General features: G+C 37.4%; 1 protein-coding gene across 1 annotated transcript in view; it reads right to left on the minus strand.

The window, feature by feature from the left end:
* Positions 1-3,008: 3,008 nt before the first annotated feature.
* WDR25 (WD repeat domain 25) overlaps positions 3,009-23,817 on the minus strand; it is a 60,614-nt gene continuing 39,805 nt past the window's right edge. Inside the window, exons 4-7 of the mRNA XM_063159951.1 lie at positions 20,139-20,269; positions 6,983-7,153; positions 4,684-4,824; positions 3,009-4,304 (exon numbers count right to left, since the gene is read on the minus strand). Coding sequence (XP_063016021.1) covers positions 4,083-4,304; positions 4,684-4,824; positions 6,983-7,153; positions 20,139-20,269 — 665 coding nt within the window. The 3' untranslated portion in view covers positions 3,009-4,082. The remainder of the gene's footprint in view (positions 4,305-4,683; positions 4,825-6,982; positions 7,154-20,138; positions 20,270-23,817) is intronic.

Below are 23,817 nucleotides of genomic sequence, written 5' to 3' on the forward strand. Positions count from 1 at the left end.
TAAAATGAAAGCCTGAAAGTCTCAAGTCAGAGCACAGCAAAAAGAAAAGGAGAAGATGAATGTAGTGTAAGCACATAGACTGCTATACCCTTAAATGCAGAAGACAAGGTGCTGAGACAAGGACAGAAAAAATGAAAATTAAATGGTGAGGATGCAAGCAGTGACTAGGAGGAGCTGGGATTCAGAGACTGAGATCAAGGCTAGCTGAAGAAAGAAGAGCAAATATTTTCAGCTGAGTGCAGGCCAAACCCTTATGTAAGGATACTGGGTAATTTGAGATCTCACAATTTTTTGATCTGCCTGCTTTGTTCTGTTCTGCTGTAGTATTGTACCTTTACATTTGCCTGTCCCCTACAGAACAAGCAATCCCATTGTAATGCCATACCTTATTTTTATGATGAAGCCAAGAGCTGAAATACAGTGACTCACCAACAGTATTTCAGCTGAGTGAACACAATGATTCTAATAACTGTCTGCTAATTAGCAGGTTTTTGAGATAAAGACAGTTGAATAGCTTGCATCCTCTGACACCCCAAATTAATAATGCTCCAGTAGCAAATAATAAAGTGGTAAAGACTGCCATTATTACTTTTTGGTACAGTACAAAATAGATTAAAATTAATCTGGCTTGTTTATCTACACAGTCTAGACCATTTCAAAATGCTGGAAAACTCTGCCTTGGCTCTAACATATGATACCCTAGAGACCTTTATATAAATCTAAAAGAATTTCTCCTAAAGCAAGATGCAAACATTTATACTGTACAATTTTATGAATAAAATTAATTAACCAACAATTTATTACATTCTAAAAGCTTCATATGACCATAATAATCCTTGTATGCAGCCCAAATAGTATTTGGTAATTGCAGAGTGATGGAATAATGTGGATATTTTTTGATTACAGTTCATTACATAAGATAACAAGGAAGAATTTGTGTTTGAATCATAATGAAAACTTAATTGACACCACTCTTCTGAAGTATTTTCAATGACTAAATTTCAGTCTGTGTCTTAATCAGTTTTATATTAGAAAGAGATTTTAACAAGATGATGCTGTGAAAACAATATCATTGCATTATAAAACCTTTGGATCTTCTAAGTAATTAAACTCCAACCATCTTGGAAATCTGACACAAACGCAATTCTAACTTCAATATTCTTTAAGATTATACAGTTTCAAGTTTCTTTTATTTTCTGTACTACCTTTAATCAAATTTAAGCTTTTCCCTCCCTCTCCACCCCTCAAATAGTCTACAATTTATACCTGCAAGATAATTTCAGGAGGGATAAATTCTAGACTCCAGAATCATACCTTAACACAAGTTAAATCACACATTAACACGAGTTAAACTTAAGCAACAACATGAGTAATCATACAAAATGCAGTTACTTTCCTTGGCAGTGATTCCCAAAGTCTGCTCCCTCAGGACCTTCCCTCTATCCAGCTGTGCTCTCACTGAGGCTGAGTGTGCTCAGAGCTCACTCACACAGAGGGAAATGTCCACATCAGCTCAGGCCTCTTCCAAAAAGCCATTTCTACCATGAGCTCACATGTATTTTAGAGGCCTTTCTCAAGGCTGTACTTAACAAAATAACAGATAATCTCCCACGGAGAGAGATCCCAGGTTGTAACAGGAACAATTACAGTGCTGCCCATCACTCATATAAGACACACCTGGCTGCCCAAAGTTTTTAAGTGGCAACAGCACATTTTGAATTAAAACACCAGGAGGGAAGAACACAGAGCCAGCCCCTTGGAAAATGCTGTGCAGTTGGGATTCAGCCTGCCTAGCAACAGGCAAGGGCTACTTCACTTCCAGCTGACCTCCTCCTGACTTTTATGAGGATCCCACAGCTTGAATTAGGAGTAACTCAAAACCACCAAACAAGTTTCTATTTAAAGGTACAGCTGGCTTGTATACTAAAGGCACAGTGAAGAAAAGTGCAAACTCCAGGCTCCTGTTAAACAGCTCATTGCTGCACAAGGAAGCAAGAAATAAAGGGCAATCTGGGAAACAAAGAAATGGTTGCTTTTTCATTGCAAGACTCACTTAAATTTAATGCCCCACGTTAAAACCTGTCATAGCTGTTGGTAGGGTGATTAAAACCATGCAGCCATAAAATCTTGGTCCAGACTTCAACTGGACCCACAGTCTTGGTACAGGCTTATGTCTTACTACAGGCAATAAGGAACATAAACTACAAACCAATGGAATACATTATGCTCATTAATAATTAAAATCTGCTGTTCACAAGGATGCTCTGAAAATTTTTCTCTGAAAAAGCTTTTTTTACTGAGCATGCAAAAAAGTAGATAGAAACCCCTTGCATTTGTGCCAATATGAAAAATCAGAAAAATAAAAATGTGCTACAGAGGAGAAGTTGCTACCATACCCAGTTTATGGATTCCATGACAGAGACAATTTACTCAGCACCATAATCCTGTGTATGTTAAAACACCTTTCCAGACTAACCAGACCAAAGACAAGACAAGCTTACAGCACTCACTACAAGATAATACACATAAACATATAAATGTTTAAATACAAGATAATACATATAAACATATAAATACATATAAACATATGGAGTCATGATAGGAGTACATATGGTTTCTGTGATGCACAGACATATTATTTTTCATACATATACACACACATGCACATTAAATATTTTCTAGAACCAAGGAATACACTTGCAGGGAACACAAATTTAAAGTACAGCTACAAGCAATCTCTATGTATGTAAATACATACTAATGGCCTAATTAACTTTATATCTGCTCAAGAATAGCCCAGCTCCTGTTTGAGTGCTGAAGAACTTCCCCTGCACTGAATAGCATGATGACAATTTTCTGTGTCCAAGCAACATCAAGAACTATGGAGAAATGCATATGTGTTTGCAATAAATTAGAGTAACATTAATTGTTTTCACCCCCAAGCATCAATTCCATTATAAGCTTGTGTACTATCTTGTCAAGAATAATAGGAGTAAACAAAGACAGTATGTATTTAAAAAAATGTTTATTTCTTCCTTATTTATACATAGTTTCTTTTTCTTTTTATACAGTCATAAAAGGAAGTTTAAAACTCAAGTTTAAACACCAGGATTTCAAAACCACACATGTATTGACTTCAAAATTAGGTTCAAGCTATCTGTCACACCTTTCCCTGGAACTCTCAGAAGGCATTTTACAGTAAACTGAGCTGATAATAGACCTTCCATTTTCAGAAGAAGCAGTCCCACCTGCCCTGTGACCTTCCCCCTTCTTGTGCATAGAAGCTGTTTTGCCTTGAACTACACTATTACATCCCTAACCCTACATTGATCAGGTCAGGGAGCTAAACCAGTTCAAAAAAGTGGGAAAAAACATCTCAGGAAGATGGAATAGGTACCAACTGATCTGAACATCATCCTCTGTTAAATAGCGTGTCCTCAACTTTTGGTGAGGAAAGGAGGAAGCAGTCTCCTCCTGACAGAGGAGGTTTAGATTGGATAATAGAAGAAACTTCTTCAGCCAAAGGGTTGTCAGGCATTGGATCAGAATGCCCAGGGAAGTGGTGGAATCACCATCCTTGGAGGTGTTTAAAAGATTTGCAGATGTGGCACTGTGGGACATGGTTTAGTGGTGGACTTGGCTCTACTGGGTTAAAGCTTAGACTCAATGATTTTAAAGTTCTTTTCCAACCTCAATGATTCTATGATTCTGTGATAAACTCTGGTTAAAGAAAGCTGCATTGAAAAGATGCATAAAAAGAGCAATAATTTCCTTAAATGTAGGTGCTTGCTCAAAGCAGAATGGGACTGGATGAGCACCAGAAGATTAACACAAAAGGGTTAAAAATTTGTCTCCAGGGTTGAGGGAGAGAGTAGGATCATTTCTTTGCTCAACAGCTAACCACAAAACCATCTTAACTGCATTATGAAAGCATAAACATAGAGGTCATAGAAGAAAAGACAACAGTCTCACTCCTGTTTACAACACATCCCAACAGAATTTCACATTCCATACTCTGGCTTATTTCCTAAGCCTCTGACAGACTCACAGGAGAGAGACATCCTAAAAAGTAACTCTGGTTGTTATTGCCAGATCTTGATTTCTCCAGCCCAGTCACATGTTGCAAGGAGTGATGGCAAGACTGGGTGAAATGTTGCACTCACACAAGCTTCTTTATGTGCAGACAGAGTGCGAATAATCCTTGAAGTATGATAGTTGTAGAAAAACACTTTGCCATCTGAACTTCCTGTCACCAAAAGTGTTCCATCTGGAGAAAATTCACAGCCCACTGCAAATCCTTCCACCTGTGAAAAACAATAACAGAGTAACTCTTGATGCTGATTAGAAAAGTTCAGTGTGAAAATTAATAGAGTACAAAACCTGCATGTCTTTAAATAAATATACACTAAAGAATTCTCCAGGTCTTTACTAAGACACAGCTATAGCAAAAACTTTTTTAATCAAGACATTAAGCATTCATAAAGCCTTCTAATAACTATTTCATTCAGAGTGCATTTGATTCAAAATAGACTGGCACATGGGAAAGCAAATGAAGCCAATTAATATCTATCACTGATTTATAATAAAACACTATAAGCAGACATATTAAAAAGTAGAGGTGCTTTGTTATCAATCATCCTTTTAAACTTAGATACTGTTTAAGCTCCTGGTGGAGAAGGATACCTTGTGTCCTTCGTATCTTTTCTTTTTGTTGATTCTGTAGGGTCGCTGGGCAGAAAACAGAGCCAGGTAGTTCCCGTTGGTCTGAGCAACAAACACAGACTCCCTTGGGTGCAGGCTCAGGCTTGGGCAAGTGTAACGCTCCTGAAAAGGATTTTAAAGGAAGTTTTGTTTTATCAAACAGATTAGTTCAAATAAATCAAGTTATCTCTTGACATATTTGAGAGCCCATGAAGGACAAAGTAAGGACAAGTCATCTCCATTAATATATTATATAAAGATACTTAAATCACTACAAATCTTATATCAGGACAAAGGCTAAATCAAACCTCTACCTTGTTTTCTTAGATATTGACCAAAATCCCCTATCCACCTGAGCCATAATTATACTGCAGAACAGCTGCAGAAAGGTAATTCCAACCAGATGGCTCTCCATCATCAGCTTTTGCCCAAGGAAACCCAAAGTTTGGATGTTGAAGTGAATCATCTTCTCCCATACCCCTTCCCCCACAACCATACTGTGCTTTCCATGTTACTTTGTACAGTTCTCAAATCCTCCATCCTTCCAGTTCTGGCCAGACTGACAGGAACAGAAAACATCTGATTGAAACAGACACCTTTCCCCATCCCACTCTTATAAAAAAGAAGAAAAAAAATAAAGGATCTTTATTAGCCTCCTCATGACAGTGATGTGGGCTGCTGCTGGCTGCAAGCTCATAAATATCTGCAGTAATTAGTAAGACTTGGCTTTACCATACAGTTCCTATTTAAGACTGAATTAAGATTATTTTCAAAACTCTGCATGGTGACTCCCTCAGAAATCAACTGCTCTCACAAGGCTTCCACCAGGTCCAAACCACTTCTAATTTCAGCCTGACCTAAAGACTGCTGAGTTTTGATGCAATGAGAGCTTTGGCTGTAGGATCCATCTGCACGTGAAGAACACCAGGATAACAGTGAACTATTGGACACCATGGGCTATGTGGTAGAACAGGAAGAACATCAGATTGGTTTTGTTTTGTGATTTGGAAGTGAAGGACTGGGAAGGAAATTCTGGGTACTGTAAAGTATTGGGCACAGTGAAACTGTGTGTTTCTGCAGAGAAACTGGGTCTGGAAGTGCAGGACTAGAAAGCACAACACAAACTGCAGGAGCATGCTGCTGTCATGCTGGGTATGTTGTAGTGATGGGTTATTTTAGAGCTGTTAACTATTCATTGGTTAATGCAGGCAAGCAATACAACAAGTCCTGTTGGGATCTAATCTGTTTGGAGAGTTGTGGGTTTCACCCCCACTTCAAAGGTTTCAAAGGTGAAATTCAGAAAAGTGAAGCAGAGCTTGCTAAGTCATCACCACATTTTGTTTATTCACAGTGCAGAAAGGTAGGGGTGGAGGGGGAGAAAGTCCATTTCAGAGATGCTGTAGTCATGTTTGTTTGTTTCTCCTTGATGCTGAATCTTTCTGGTCTGTAATTTATATATTCACAGTTCTTTCTTTTTTCCTTTCCTATTGTCTATCCAAGGTATTGATAGACCCAGTAGAGTACAAAGACACAATTCAGGAAATGAAACACTAAAAAAAACCCATTAAACCATCAACTATGTGCTCTTGTCAGCAGAGTACTGTTCATTTCAGCCAAAAAGCATCTATATACAATCCAATCATATTATATTACATAGGATATTAGACTTGGGTTTTCAAAAAAGACCCAGAGAGTTGAAATTTTCTATTAACTGCCTTGGTAATCTCCTTTGAAGCTGTCAGCCTTTCTAGACAATTTAGTCCATTAAATGTCTTGCTTGGTTAGATGACTGAGAAATACTGCACCTGCACTGATAAATGCAAATTTTGCCTCTGTGATTAGTCTGTATTAGGTATCTATATGCACATATCAGGTTGCTATTACTTTGTGAATATTAAACTCCATTTGTCAATAGCCCTCAGAGCAGCTGATGACAAATGTATGAAAAAGTGTGGGAAAAGAAACATTGCACTACAGCAGCTACTGCCATGCACCACTGGCAAACCACAATGACACTGCAGAGTCCTTGCCTAAATATAGCTTAGACATCAATGAATTAGCATTGATATGTAAATATTTTAAACACAAGGAGACCTCTCAGTCTTCAAGGTTATTTTTTAATAACAACTAAGTGTTAATTGTGAAAACAAAGAAAGTCATCAACTTACATGAAAGGCATCTTCTACATCACAAGACCTTATTGAAAATTAAATGCTTTTTTTGCTCCACTGACAAGTATGAAATATTAAATCATGACCCCAACAACAGCAGTTGATCTTACATGAAAGATCTGATTGGAGATCTTTGCAGCACTCTGGAAGTCCCACACAACAATGGTGCGATCGGCCGAGTCCCGGCTCACAGCGTCCGTGCTGGTAAGAAATTCTCTTCCTTCAGGAAGGAAGAGGATATCCAAAGTCTGTTGTACTGCAGCTTTGTACACTCTCAACACCTAGTGGACAAAAGAGTTTGTTATTTTTTTGGCAGATTAGAACATGACAACCTATGTTTTCTCTCTTTGTATAAATAATTATCTCCATTAAATTATCTATTATTTTTAAACATCAAAAGGTAACTTGCTGTCATTATAGTGCAAGAGTTCTATTGTCACTACACTGCAAGGGTTCCATATTACTGGAGTTTTGTACCTCCTTGATGTTTCGTGTAGGCAGCTCCTCCAGGCACTGACTCCTCCTTGTCCTCACAGCAGCCAACTGATTCCAGTTCCCTGAGCTACCCAATCCATTCTTTTATAACACTCTTCTTATTGGCTACAGGTGTGGCCTGTTAACACCAGGCCTGTTCCTAACCCTTAATAACTAACCCAGCTGCAACTCTTTAGGGGGTAAGATTACTTTCTACACTTCCTTTATTTACTTATATTCTATCTCCCTACAGTAACTCATTTTAAAATGTTGACATACTAGTGTTCTTCAATAGCTTGGGCAATGAATATAAAGAATCAATATACAGGAAAATTAAATTATATATTTTTAAAAGCATCAGTTTGTACAATTTCTAAGTTATTTTTATATATACATAAGAGTCTGTTGTGAATTACCAAGGAATTAGAGTAAGATCCAGAAAGAGCTTCAGACAACACAATGTGAAGCTGGGTCTACACAAACTCCCTTTAATATTATGAAATCTTCTGGATTCCCTAGAAGGGACAAAAGAATCCTTGGCAGCAAGTTGTCACTCAGTGAGCCAGGGTTAAAATGAAGGACTCAGGGAGTTTGGGGTGTCCAAACTGGCAACACTAAACACATCATTGCAACCCCTGGGGACAAGCCAGGCCAACCAGAGCAGCAGCAAACGTTCCTTAGCTGCCTCCCAAGATGAAAACCAGCAGAGCAACCACCTCAGGTGTCTGCACACCAACACACACAGCCTGGGAGCAACCAGGAGGAGCTGGAGCTCTGGGCCCAGCCAGAAAGTGAAAGGCACCTGAGGATCTTCATGGACAACAAGCTCAACATGAGTGAATAGCAAAGAAATCCAGCTGGGTGCTGGGGCACACCAACAAGGGCATCACTAGCAGAGATTGTCATTGTCCCACTCTCATCAGCTCTTTTAAAGTCACACCTGGCACATTGTGTTCAATATTGCCCATCCTATACAAAAGACATGGGGACAGGCTGAAGAGAGACCAGAGAAGGGCAGTGAAGATGCTCAAAAGATTGGGAAGCTGCTACATAAGGAAAAGTAGAAAGACCTTGAGCTTGCTCAGCCTTGAGAAAAAAAGGTTAGGGGAGACCAAGTCCCAGCATTTAACGGATGGCTGCAAAGATGATGGAAACTCCCTTCCTACAAAGAGTTATGTGGAAAAGAGGAGGGGTAATTGGTGCAAGTTTCACCTGGGGAGATTTTGATTGTACAGAAAAAGTGGGTTAGATCCATGCAGAAATGGGTATCAGCCACAGGATTCTGAATATTTTAACAGCCTGTAAGCTGGATCTTTAAAAGTAAGATATTTTAAATTATTCTAAGGAACACATGAACAATTTGAATGTCCTTTCTTTCCATCTTTCTTCATGAAATTCTGTATCTATGTTGTCTAATTTGAATTTTGCAAATCAATACTTTTGCTTTCTTTTTTCTCTGATTGCCTCCAGTGAAGAGAAACTTCAAGGCAAGTGGCCAGATCAAAGCAAAACATCTCTCTGAATAAGGTGATCCTTGAAACTAGGACATGGGAAGACTCCTAGTTATTAATACCTGAATCTCTCTCTCTCCAAGATAGCTAAAAACATAGCTGCCTGCACTTCCAAAGTGTATTCAGAGGTTAGTCCCTCTTCTAATGTCACTAGAATACCAATAGAGTGGAGAGAGTGCTTGAATAATTATCCTGGAATGACTTCCAACTTTGTGAGGCATTTCAGTGCCTACCTGATACCCCTTTACATACCCAGTGATTACTGACTTCAGGGCCCAGACCATTTGCAGATACATTTTTTTAAATAACCACCAAACAATTTCCACGCGTCACAGTGAAATATCCTAAATTATACCCCTATTTTACACTTTCACCAATAAAAGAAAAATCATGTCAAGTACCAAACACAGCATGAGAACTTCTTGATTTCCTGCCTCAAACTCTAAAATCTATGGCTGTTGGGGAAATGTTCAGAAAGCTGATCCTGCATTAGGGTGGATCTACTCGTGGATGTACTGAGGTCCCTTCCAGCTCTGCTTCCTGTGATCTCAGCATGTAGAAGGATGGCAGCACAGCTGCTCCAGTTGCTTTTCACAGGTTTTGTGAAATACACAGTTTAAACACATCATGTTTGCATTTGATGAAGAACCTTAGCCATGCAAGCACCCTACACACCCTGTAATAACAGCAACAAGATGCAAACCTGCACACTCAAAAACTTGCACATTTCTCAGCAATCTGTCTGCTTTTTTAAGATAGTGAATGTACAAATGTGCTTCTTGCTCTCATCAGATTTTACAGCCTCAGAATCTGCATAATATACAAAGCAATTAAACTTTGCAAAGCCAAAAGGGATATTTCCATATTTATATCCTCTACTTTCTCTATGGAGAAATCACCATGCATACTTCTTCACAGAGTTATAAAAGGAAGTCTATAGTTCATTAGTAAAGTAGAAAATGAAGCTATTTTGTAGAAGCAAAAATGAAAAATAAAACCCCAAACTGAAAAAAAAAAAAGCCCACAAAATATAATAGCTGCCTGGAATGAGATATGGAATATGAGATATGAGATATGAGATACAGGAACCTGACAGCCGTAGGAGCTGCAGGAGAAGAATGAAGTCAGATTGAGGGGAGTGGACACAAAAGGCAGAACCACCCTGACAGACTGAGGAGGCAGCTCCTTAGCAGCAGGAACCTTCTCAGAAGTGACAAGTCCAACCAGAGAGTCAGCAGGAGCAAGAGCATGGAGCAGCACAAGTGTAAAAACAGGGACCAAGAGCCAGAAACAAAAGCCAGTTAGTGCTGGGAGATGAAGAACAACAAAACAGAACAATAAATGACAACAAACTTCCAAATGGATATTCACGGTAGTGATTTTTAATATTTTCTTATTTTAAAGGTGAAAATCACAGACATATCGTTTACATCTTCATCATCTAAAAAAAGTCCCAAACTTGTGAAATGTGGGTACATATCCAGCCATATGTTGTGTCCAGCATTGTAAAGGGTTTAGGCTTTGGATTTGCTTTTAACAGTTTTTGGAGCAACAGACACCTCTTGGTACAGAAAAAGAAGATACTGTGAAGTTTTGGTAATGTGCAAATACTTTTAATGTTTGCTGAAAACCTATTGGGCTCTTACAAAAACTGCTACTATCAATTTAAACCTTCACCACTAATCATTAAACAATATTTGTTTGTCTGTTATTTAATGGAATATTTAACTAAATTACCTGTGTACCTTACCTTTGCAACAGGAAACTGCCTATCAAAATAAGCACAAAATACCTTCATTTTCTATATGTTTGTTATATACCTCAGAAAAACTATGCTATTTTATCTTCAAACTACACAGTAGGAACTGACTTAGGGAACAGTAAATTAACACTTTGAATAGCAACTGGGAACTTGATATACATAGTATTTCAATTGCCCCATGAAGACAGCTTTCAAAAATAACTAATTGCAACATCCCTGCTCAGAAAAGTACTCATAATTAAACCTGCTTTGTTCTACCTTAGGCAATTAATTCATGACATGCCTGAGGAACTTGTCTGGGGAAAGCACAGGTTTGCCTACCCTGCTGGCTTTAGTTTGTTAATAACAACTTCTGCTCTTTTCCTACTTGCAGATTTATCACCTACCAGCACTGGAAAACCACAGTTCACTTCTTCAATCTAAGAATTTTATGGACATAAAATAGTTCATTTCAAACAAAAGCCTAATCATTTCTGGTGTCAACACAATCCAATAACAAAACTTCTTCAATAAGGCAGGAGCTCATGGCTGCAGGAATTCGAAAAGAAAGGTAATTTAAGCAAATTAAATCAGCTTCAAAGAGATTCTTATGGTTCTGGTGGTTTGAAAAGCAAGCTGTGATGCTGAATTCAAGGCATATATTTCAGATGGGTGTTCTGTAATACTTCTCTCCATTAAGCACATACCATGCACATACTGGCATTCTGACAAGAAATCTCAAAGCCTCCACATGAGCAATCCAGAAGCTGCTATTTGCCCCAAGCCTGTGCTGGCCACTTGTATGCTGTGTGCAATGCACTTTACAAAAAGCACCTCAAATTTTATGCTAGTGATGAGAAAGAAATGTGCTTTTATATCCATAGTCCTGTGCCATCAGGAGAGGAGGTGTCAAAACAAATCTAACAGGACTACTGGCAATATGGCTGGTCATCAGAAAAACCCTTTTCACTGAGATCCATGGCTTCCAACCTGTAAAATTTGGCATATTTTTTCTTTCTTTTCTTGTCATATCTTTTTAGATTGTGTGATTTGGCATGGACCTGCCTCTTCCTACTGACATGCTGGGTAATTAGTTCAATGGGAGACTGATTAAATTTCCCCTGTGAAACAGTACTACACCATCAACAGTAACAAAAAGTACATTGTAACTTAAAGAAAAGCTTACCCTTTCACAAAATAGAAGGGGCTTTTATCTATTGTAGTGCAAACCATTTGTGTCAATCTATTGTATTTCTCTTCATGCAGTTAAAAACACTACTTTTCTTTACTCTTTAATTTTTTTCCCATTTGTAACTGCTCTGTTTTCAGAAATAAAGCTCAACATTATCAACAGATCTTGAGAATAATTAAAAGGAAAGAAGTACTTTTTAAGATGAAGAAGTGGTTAACTTTAATCTGATATTAATCTCTAAGATTTCAGATTTGAACAATGTACATTGCCTTTTTTAAAGTCAATTTTAGATCACTTGAAAAGACACAAGAATCTTGTGATGGAAATCATCAATCATTTATAAGAAAAAAAATAATTTTCCCATCATATTGTTTTATTTAAACTTATCTCCCCATCTCAAATAGGATAAGAAGTGAAATCCACATATAAGAAAGATACGGAATGGCTTTTTGTGAAGAACTCGTAGAAAGTTTTTAGTACAAAAACATGGAATTCTTAGTACAGAAATTAGATGACTGAGGGCAATCTGAAAGAATTGCAAATAAAGTCTGAGCAGCATGAAGGAGAGTGGTTTCCTCCGTTATAAGACTTTAGACAGTAAATGAGCAGAAGGCAGCTTCAAAATGCACAGAACGAGATGCTTCTTCAAACACTACATATTTAAACTGAGTTCCTTGCTAAAGGAAATTGCAGATGTAAAAAGATTAAGAAAACCAATTCCAGAGTGTGAAAACTCAAAGTGATCCAAGAAGGACAAAGAGGCAGGAATCCCCCAGACTGTAAGTTAGAGAGGCCTAGGTAACCATTGCTGGGAATTGTGACAAAGATGTTTGCTGTGCTTTTCTATTCTTCCTCTTCCAAAGTGTATTGGTCACTGCTGGGGCTGTAAAGCATGCCTAGAAATGGACTGAAACTGGAACAGCCATTCCCTGACAGCCTCTAACATGAACACTCCCACTCCAAAAGAAGGAATGCTTCATTCCTGGCTCATTTCTGTCCCTCTGGAGCACAGGAGTGATGTCCTGCACTGACAGGTGTGGGATTTTCATCTGCAATGCCACCAAATGAGGCTCCCAAATAAACACAGCAGACTGCTCACCTGTGCCACAGACAAATAACACGTGCCTTCCTCAGAAAGGACCCTGAATGTTAACAATTAAAATCAAATGTCACTGTGCAAGTGCAAATATACCCCCACCACATTTCTTTGAACATTTGACCATGGATTCAAGAAGGATTTCTCTGAGAAGAATAACTTGAGTTTTCTAAAGCACTGCATAAATCATCTTATTTTAATTACCTTGTTCTTCCTAATACCACCAGTACATGACAATGTATTGGCTGTTTCTATAGAAACCAGAAGTGCAAGCAGCTCCACCAGCTTCTACAGCCTTTTCTCATATTTATATGCTATCCAGAGACAAATTCATTAGGGTCTCCTAAATACATGCTACTTAAAATGACTGCATCTCATCTGGAAGAAATTGCAATAGAATGTTTCCAAGGAAACAAATGCAGTGCATTTGCACCTATTAATTTTTTTAACTGTGCTTTAACAGCTTGGGCTTATTTCTTTATAAACTCAAGTATGGAGAAATAGCTCACCAATATAAAAAGCATCTCTTCAGTTTTTTTCTTTTTCAGCATAAAGTTGTAGATGATAGTTGCAATTTTGTAGCTAAGTATTGTTCAGAGTAATAAAGATGGGGGAGGAAAAAAAACCTGTTGTTGCTCTGCCTTGAACTTTGCTGTTAATAAAAATTTTACAGTTCATTTCAAGACATTTTAAAAGCTTCAAATAGGAGCTTCCATCATTTTTTGCTAGTTAATTTGTTCTATATCTTATAAGATCTCAATTTTTAAAATGGGAAATTCTGTGTAAATCTTCAAATCTATATTTTCCTTAAATTTGCCTTGACTTTTCACTAATCTTTTTTCAAACTTTCCACGACAAAATTTTGTTATTAATCCCAAATGGTTGAACCTTTCTATTTCTTTGTATCCTTTCAATTTCTAGTAAGTTGTTGCCATTTTTCCTGTGTAATATTCTATTGCTTTTTTTAATTGATTGTGCTAGCACAAGACTTTCTACAACAAACATTTTCCAAAATTAAAATAACATATTTTGTCTCCATTTAGTGTCATGCCTGAAGCACTTCCTTAAATTCCTCCAAGCCAGTTTCCTTTTTTGAGACATCCCTTTTAGCTACTTTTCTCATTATACAGTACCTAGGTTAATTCCTGCCTTCCCCAGCTTCTCTTATTGCTCTATTCAAGTCCAACATCATAAAGGGACATCAAGTAAACTTCACACAATCAACCTTCCCTTAAAATAATACAATATTTTAAAATATATTTTATTTTTACATTTGTAACTAATCTTTTCTTCAAAGTCTGCTCTGTGGCTGTCCAGTCATATTTTACTGGGCCTCCTCTACCTGATGCCCTTCCTCTCTTTCCCTCCTTGTTTAACATAATCAGTGGATTTGCATTTATGGAGGTCTAAGAGCTTCAAATAATGCTTTAGGATCAGAGCCACAGCCCTGTCACCTTCCACTTATTCCCTCTGCAGATTAGGTGTGGTGCTTCATCAGGACTTGCTGTTCTGGCAGTGATCACAAATAGCTCTGGCCAAAGCTCCAACAAACCTCACCAGCTCGTGACACTGGGCACGTGAGCATCAACAGACAAGAGATCAGAGAGAGACTTTGTCCAACAGCTGGGTAAATTATTCCTCTAGTTTTAATAAAGTCCAAAAAAATGTTGTTAGTGATCTCCACTCACCAAGTTCCCCCACATTTCTGTATGGACACAGTAAGGAACCAGTTCCTGAATGCTTACAAATATTAAGTTGGATTAAAACAGAATATAAATAAAAGGTAAAATATGCAAATGTGAAAAATAATTAAATGGATACATTTAGAAACTTTAATGAGTACATTCAGATGTAAGCTTTGACTGCTGTACATCCTTTCACCAGAGCTATGCAAACCTTGCTGACACATGTAAATACATTGTTCAATGCAGTTTGACCATTCACCATATAATGAACTTCAGCTCCTTTAAAAGTATTACCAGTTTTAAACAGCTACAGTAGTAGTCTTTCTCTGATAGTACATCTGTGTAAGCTTAGAAACCTAAATTAAAAAGCAAAAGAACCCATCTGTAGTCATATTTACATTAATGAACCCAATAAGGTCCTTATTTCTGGGTTAAAGGATACAAGTCTCAATCTTTTCTTCTCTTTGGTATTTCAATGAATACTAAAATTTCAGGTAGAATAAGTGATTGGAATAGATACTGTATCCTGTCTGAAAATCTAATGTAGATCAGCCAAAACAAAGGGTGACTGTGGCTGGCTTATGCTGAACATCTTATGAAATTCTTCCACGGCTCAGAGTAAGGAAATACTTCTAAAATACATAACTACTTTAAGGTCTTGGGGTTATTGCACACTTCTTTTTGCAGGGTTTTATGGGGTTTATCTAAGTTCAGCTCCAAGGTCCAAAGGTCCCATGGGGCTGTTCAATATGATGCTCCCTCCTTGGTTGACATTGCAGATTGTTTTAGTTTTTAAAACACAGCACCTCACTTCCAGGTTTTCTGGTCTTTTCATAAAACCTCTATAAACATTCTCCAAATTTTTCATAAGTTTAATCAATCTGTTATACAATAATATAAAATCTCCAGAATAATCTCTTTACCAGAGAGACAAAACTGGGTTTAACACAAACAGAAAGAAATACCACTATAATAAATCTCCACAGGCTATTCAGCTGCCTCTTCTATTTTTTTTTCAGGCTTTGATTACTTGTGTCTCTAATTTTGAGATGCTGTATACTTTACATTTCACTGAGAGGTTAATAAGCTGTCCCATCCATTCATTTATCTGAAGTATATTGTTTAGCTCTATCTTAAAGATTTAAACTGCCTTATTGTTCTTTCATTCTTTGTCTTGCTTAATACCCAATGCTACCTTTGAAATTATTTTGCCTATTTGCTCAACAGAACAGGAATAGCAATAAGCATCTTTCAACATTCCCCATTTTTTGTTCTTTTTTTTTTTTTAATGTCTGCCTCTCTAATTAATGGCCTACTGCACATTTCTGTCATGGTTTAAACCCAGCCAGCAACTAAGGACCACACAGCCACTCACCCACTTCCCCTGTGCCATGAGAGAACTGTCAAACTGAATTTAAAAGATTCTTTTATACACATCAGCAAGGCTTACATTGTGTAAAGCAGGGATGCTATTAGCTCCCCTAAAATTTTTCAGTGTTTTAGTAGCTGAGAGGATGCCTCAAACCAACTTGCTACATTTTCTCTGGGACTTGCAAATCCAATTGTTGTACCACATTCAAATCATGAATATGAGTAATTAATGCTCACAAATTCATGGTCCTGGTCAGAAGCATTAACTTTTAAAAATACCAATATGAGCTACTCTATGTCATTTTCCATCAGCAGAAAGCATTCAATGTGGCACACTGCCATAAAGCAGCTCATTTAGACCACTGCATGTATGTGTAATTGGACAACATTTTTGCAATTTCTCATTCTGTCTCTTTCTGTTATGCTTAATGTTTTGCTCTAAATTTCCAGGAAAAAATCTCCTTATTTCCTGATAAAATAATCATTTTCCCTCACAGTTAATTTTAAGTTGTGCAAGAGGATAGCTTGTTAAAACAGAGGAGTATATCCTAAAGAATGACCCCTGAAACTAAATTACCAGGACATGCTGAAATTGAGTTTTCAGTGTGCGATGAATAACAACATTCATTTGTTCATTTGTGCCTGATTTAGGGTGTTCTCTCTATTGACAAAATATGCTGCAAAGCCTGAAAAAGCTATCAGGAGTGTGATGATAGGAACAAAAAGAATCATTGGTTCACCCACACATCATTCCAAACTGAATGACAGATTAACACTCTTGAAAAGAACAAGCAAAACAGGAAAATCTTGTAATTAATTAGGATGAAAGAACTTGGAAGATAGAAAGGTTATTTGTGTCAAAATTGAAACAAAAGTGGCATGAGGTCTCAGACATCTATTTCAGTTAAGAGAAAATGGCACTTATTAGAACAAGACAAATTTCAAAATATTGGCTAAGACACTGTCCAGTTTTAACTATGGCTATGACAGTGTAAAATGGAAAAGATATGTGAATAAGGACAGCAATATAAACTGAAAGCAGGAATACCTGAAGAATCCATTGAAAACCCCCAAAACTAGGAAGTGGCAGACATGACACATTGATGACACTGATAATTCATGCCTAACCAATATTTCCTTCAATACCTAAGAGTTTGAAATGTAACTACAATATTTTGCAGTAATGATGCACAGGTGATACTAAGCTCCACTCAGATGTTTGCTGCTCCTCCTTACTGCCTCCTTTTTTTGGGTGCTACCCCTCTCTGTTTGCCTGGTCCCTGTTGCAGCTACACTGTTCATTGGTGAAGGACATGCTTCTTCTCTCCCACCAGTTTTTAGGAACAGTTTCACTGAGAACACTTTCCAGTCCACAGAGATGCACATGTTTCTGTAGGAGGCACCTTTTGCAGAACATCAGGCTGAGGTGGCTGGCAATGTTTGGCAGTCACAGTCTGGGATGCTGGTGGTGCTTTGATGGCTCTATCCAGGTCAAGCATCGCATGCTCCTCTTCAAAAAGAACTGCTTTCTGAATCTACCTTTATGCAGGACTGATCTTTAATCAGGTTTGCCAGAAACATCAACTGACAGTTTGGCTCTGGTTAAACCGAGGTGTCATCAGAACTTAAAACCTAAAAGGAAGGATCTGCTTTAAGAGACAAACACATTTATTGTCCTCATCGTCTGGAATACAGTACTGTTTGATACCTTGTCTGGTACCAAGGGAAAGCACTACTGAAACTCTGACAATTCACAAGAGGGGGGAAAGGGCCAAGAACAGCATTTTTCAAGCCATTTGTCTTGGTGACACTGTAACACTGTTCAAAGATAAAACTACTGCAGATTGGCAGAGATACTGACAACAGAAGAGTAGCAGACTCAGGAGACAACTCAAAACCAATCTATCTAGCACAAGCACTAACATCTGTTCTCTAGCCCCTTAGCTCTACTTGAGCTAATGCCAATTTTGCAGTCTTCAGATCTTGTCATCAAAATCACTGGTATCAGAATTGCTGAAAAAAAGTTTCACTCAAGTATAAGTCTTGGATTATAAATACCTATTGTAAACAAATCTTCTATCTCCTTGAAACTGAAGTGCCTTCTCCATTATCAGTATTTGAGATTGTGTCCTACCACCTGTGAAATATTTCTAACATATTCCTCCACAATCATACACAACAGGAGAACCACCCTGACAGGCACATTTTGCAACATGTGACTCCAGGCATTTGTTACTGTAGAACAGAATCAGTTATCATTTTCCATCTGAAAAGACTGGGCACTCTAGACACACACAAGCTGAAGGCATTGCCAGTTTTGGCATGACCGTGCTCATCAATCACAATTGACTTCAAATCTAGAGAAAAATCATCTTCACAGATTCTCATAGATGGTTGCTCAAAGATGGGCACAGGTGCAAAATCCATCATAAAGAAATGGCATGGGGTGAAAGAATGCCTCTGGCTTTATACACAGCCAGACTATCACTTGACTTTTGTATAACTACAGTATCATTTCCAGAAAAGATTATTGGACCAAGTCAGAAAATCTCTGAAAGAATGTTTTGTCACCTACATCTGCCATCTTCTCCTTGACTACAAAGACCTCAAATTTGACATAACAATCAACAATATTTAAGCCTTAAAAAGATGACACCCATTTAGTTCCTGAAGCACCTTAAAAGGCAGTTCAGCATACCATGACAACAGTGGGTTCTCTGTGTTAAAAAGGACATTGAAGGATTCAATTACAGACTGCACCTCCTCCCCACAATTAAGTTCTACTGAGAGAATCTCAAGAAAGAAAAACTTTATTTGCTATGTCATTTCCATGCTATGAAACCACTGATCCTTCTCTTCAGAAGCAAAGACTTCTATTAGTCCTTCTTCCTCAGTTCCCTGCCAGGAGGAACAGTGAAAATTGAAAATCTAATTTCCTTTTTTTTAAAAATTTACAAAAGTATTTTTTATTAAATACATTTATATTTTTGCAATTTAAAACTAGAACCATCTTCCTTCACAGACCTATGCTTTGAGAACCTCTTCACATCCCTATGAAGGAAAACTAGACATCATACAAGTATGATGGATGCAATGAGACCGATCCACTTTTACAAAGGTTTTCATACTAACACTGTAACTCTGAAACTCACAGTTATTTTATTTTCAGAGTAGCCTCAGATGTGGCAGTCTCAATATGTATTTACTAATGCTTTTCTTTTAAGAACTTATTCATGTGGTAGAGATCCTACATAATTAAATGCGTTCCTCAAACATCAGTGACAAATGCAACTGCAGCACAGGAACTTGATTGTTAATTGCACAAGAATACTCTGTTTTCTCAACAGAGCAACTCCCACAATGATTTCAGAGCTCTCCTGTTGAGCCCTCATACCTGAAATGTATCTCCTTTTATCTCTCACCTATTATTCCTAGTACATCACAGACAGAGACAAGGTGTGGCTATGCTATCTCATGTTTTTCAAGTCCCTTCTACCATCCTCAAGAGCAAACAGATGGCAAACTATGATGAGTAGGATCTACCCACAGTGATATTCAAAGGAAAACAAAGAAATAATCACTTTGCAGTCCCTGCTTCTCTTTGAGCTGTTCTGTGCATGAGGATGTTGCTTACCTTAAACTTCCACTGGCAGAGTACAGCTCTGGTCTTACCTGAGCTCTCAATGGCAGCTGGGAGCACATTGCTCTTTGTGGTTCATGATAAAGTAAAAGCAGAGCCTTGTTCTTTGTGGTTCATGACAAAGTAAAAGCAGAGGCATTTCACACTTCTGTGGCCCTTCATAATTGTAAAAATTGCTCCAGGCTTCTATAGAAAAGTTACAGGCATAAGGTACACATCCTGACCCACATGTAAGAGCTTGAGGAGCAAATTAGCTGTACTGTTTCTTTGCTTTTCACAATCCTCAAAGGAGCTATTGGTTTTGTTTATTTCAACTATATGTAACTTTTATCTACAGAAAGAAAAAAATTATATTTTTCTGTAAAGTGTTCCTCATAACACTTAAAACACATTACAGAGGTTCATCTCAATGAATAGGAACACAGTGAAAAAGCAAAAGACCTCACAGTAACATTTTAATGAAAGACCAGTAAGTACATCTAGCACCTTGATAACACACAGCAGACACAACCTAGGGAACATTTGGAAAGAGAAAGAGAAAAAAGATTTGCTTTACCTTAGAAGTCCTTAAATCCCATGCTTTAACTTCTGGGCTGAACCCTCCACAAATGAAAACATTTGACTCTGTAGGGTGGAACTTCAGTGCACTGATCCTAAATTCTGTTTTGCTGCTAAATATCTGCTTCCCTAAAACCAAGGAACAAGCACACATTACAATTTGAGCAGAAAATGAAATACGTTATTCATTTCAACTTAGTTTCAAAAATATCAAGGTTGTTAAAAGCGAACATGCTTATAATTACACACTTCAAATATCTAGGGCTAGTCTAATTTAATGAAAATAAAGGACAACTCACTAATTTCTATCCACTTGAAATTGCTCCTGCTCATGGGCCTCTGCACCACTGACTGCTTCCTACTGAAAAGAGACAACAAGTGGCTCCCACATTGGGGAGAGGAGCTCCACTAGGTCACAGTGCAGACAACACACAGGAAAAAATCTACAAATCCAATGGTTGAATGTTTCCCTACTGAGATGCCAGTCTTTTTCTTTTCAATGAGACAAAAATAATTTGAATAAAACATTGTCTGTACAGAAATACTACATCTCAATCTATATTACAGCTCTTGAGCTGTTTACCTAACTTTCAGCAAAGGTAGGAGTGAAACTTCATCTTGGAAGTAGGAAATAATTTGCAAACCACCATATGAAGGCAATAGCTGTTCCCATGGATACACTGTTGCCAACATTTAATTGTACACACTAATCTCCACAGGATCCTGTGGTTAGTATCAATTGGATTGCCTGCACTTTGGAACACAACAGAATTCAGCTAGGTTAATTTATAGGACTTTTCCATAGTTGACTGCTTCCTTTCATCCTAACAAATTCATTATATTACTGTACATTCACTGAAATAAAATTTTTGGAACAGCAGTATGAACCAAGATAAATATATCTGCTCACTTTCACAATAACAACTGTGATTTATATTCTACATATCCCATATAAAGATCTACATTAAATCAAGTTACTGCTGTAAGCAACAGTGAAGGAGGTACTGCAGAACTAGAACAAAATAAAATCCTTTAAAATACCATGAGAAAAGCTTCTTAAAATATTCTTTAATTTGCATTTTCTGCAAGTGAGGATTATCTTAAAACAGGCTTTTTTAAACAACAGAAAATACTTTCAGCTAAAAACATTACTGACAGATGTAAACTCTTGCAGTTAGGTGTACAATACTGAAAATCATTCACACTGATTTTTTTATGCTCATTTCATGCTCTGGGGCCGATTTATTTGATTTCATCATCAGTTCCATTTTCCTCATTTCCTGAACTCAACTTACATAGTCAATAGGCTAAGACTTGTAAAATTACTTAATTATTCAGTTTAAAGAAGAGAAAGGTTTTACTTTATCATATATGCTCATTAAGGGAAAAGACAGGGAAAAAGATTACAGAGAGCCTAAAGGAGGGGTGAGTGTTGTTCTATGAGAATTCTGGTATTTGTAGGGTTTTTTTGTCCATTTTTAAATGACTCACCACCAATTGCCACTGCAAGATCTAAAGGGTCTCTCTGCCACCACTAAGTGAAACACTTAATTTTGTCCATGAGTTCCTTCCCCAAAAGGACAAAAAAGTCATCAGGGCAGCAGAGATTTTCTCCACAAGTTATATTTGTGACCATCCCTTGCCATGGGAGCTTTCAGAACCCCAACAGCTACAGGGGAAAAAAAAAGACTCCACAGGGAAGGAAGAAAGTATTAAAATCATCAGTTATAGGAGCAACAAGATATTACTCTCGTGTACACCACTACCAGGTATCATTTGGGGGGGCTTTACAAAAGCCACATACACAGGCATCTTACTCACCCCCAGCGCTTGAGAAAATACTGAATTACCCCATGGAGGCTCACTACTCAGTTTAATGGCACTTTACTCCCAAAGGAACTTGTATCTTACTAGCTCCCAGCATAATAAAAACTCTGGGAGTATAATCAACAAGTTTTCAATGGGACTGCAGTCAGAAATTAGCAAAAGTGCAGCCTGCCTGTACTAATCCTGTCACACAGCTTTATAAAGGACACAGCAAGAGATCACTGTTCTCCACAAAGTGTTGTCCAAATGGCATTAGACATATCCATAACTGATTCAGTGGAAGCGCTCATTTTGGCAATCACTGGCTTTGCTATGTGTTTACCTCCACAAGACTTCTCAAAACTGCTTTTTCTATAATAAATATTTGTGTTCTTTAGCCTAAGACACGAGAAAGTTAGGTAAAACACAGGCAAAATAGATGTGCATTTAGTTCAAGATGCATTTCATCCACTAACTACAAGATCTGTTACCTTTTCCACAGAAAGATTGATTTAACATAATTTGTTATTAATTAGTCAATTTTTCCATCTCATTCCCAATTGCTTCCAAGTAATTTAATAATCTGCCTGATATTTTTTTTCAGAAACTAAAATGCTCTACATTCCCTACTCTGTCTCTCCCTATTTGATAGAGTGGGCACTGAATTTGCCCTTTTCTTGTCTTCTACAGGCGGCAATTTATCCAAAAGCTCTCAGTGACAGTCACTAAAATAATTAAACCATAATAATCTCAGTGTTATGAACTCTACATTACAATGTAATAACAAATAAAATTAATGCAAACAACCTGGGCATCTTATTTACCTCTTTATTCTTTAACCTCATTCTTTTTCTTAATTTAAGTTGCCACCTTATGATTTGAGGCCGCAGATATTAATAATTTTTTTAACTTAAGTCAACGATTACAATAAACTAATACTAAAAGCTCAGACTCTCCAATTAACACTTTGCAAGACAACCCTCCCTCTCTTATTGCCTCCCCAAAGTGAAATTCAATCAAACATCTCTTTTTGAGAATTGAGTAAACAGTGTTCTGAAGAGTTTGGTGTTATTAGATGCACACACAAATTCCATTCTACTGCCATGTCACAGAAAATGGGCAAGACTGGAATGTAGACAGGCTGAACAGCAGCAGTTAACAAACTCGAAAGGTATTAGAGAAAGGAAACACTCTTTATTGTCACAACTAAAATTTATTCACAATTCACTCAGAAATTTAGGAAAAATATCCACCTGAGAGATGGAACAGGTCAATGCAAAAGATGACATGGGGCATATTAGCTCATACAATTCAGTAATTTGAGGCAATGAACTCAACTCTTAGCCTTTTCCTGCACAAACTTGGCTTCAGGTGCTATACTGACATGAGCAGAATTTATTCTTTCCAGGCTGTAATGCTGTTATGATGGAACCTATCCCACAGCTTGGGAAATCCAGGTTCAGTGTTTGCTGTAGATCCTCCTCCACCTTTCTGGAAATCTTTTTTTTCAGTTACCCATCTTTTTCTCTACAATTACTCACTTTACTAAATGAAATATTCATCTTTGAGGGGTCTTATTTTATATATCGAAACAGATGCCTATAAGGAGAAGACCCCCTTATCCATAACAGGTATAAATCAGCACATTTCTATACACCTTTATTTTGTATATATTTATTGTATTTTAGTTCCTAGAGGCAGCATAACCAACTCATAGACTAGAAAATTAGGCCTTTTGAAAATGTCTTTGGCTAATTGAGGGAAAATCCATATCACATATCATTTTCCTTCATAAGGTATTGTTATTCCAAAGCAGAAATCAAATGTTTCTCTAATCCTTAATTTTCACAATTTCAGTAACAATATCTACT

This window comes from Melospiza melodia, chromosome 6 (assembly GCF_035770615.1).
Source record: "Melospiza melodia melodia isolate bMelMel2 chromosome 6, bMelMel2.pri, whole genome shotgun sequence".
NCBI lineage: Eukaryota > Metazoa > Chordata > Aves > Passeriformes > Passerellidae > Melospiza > Melospiza melodia.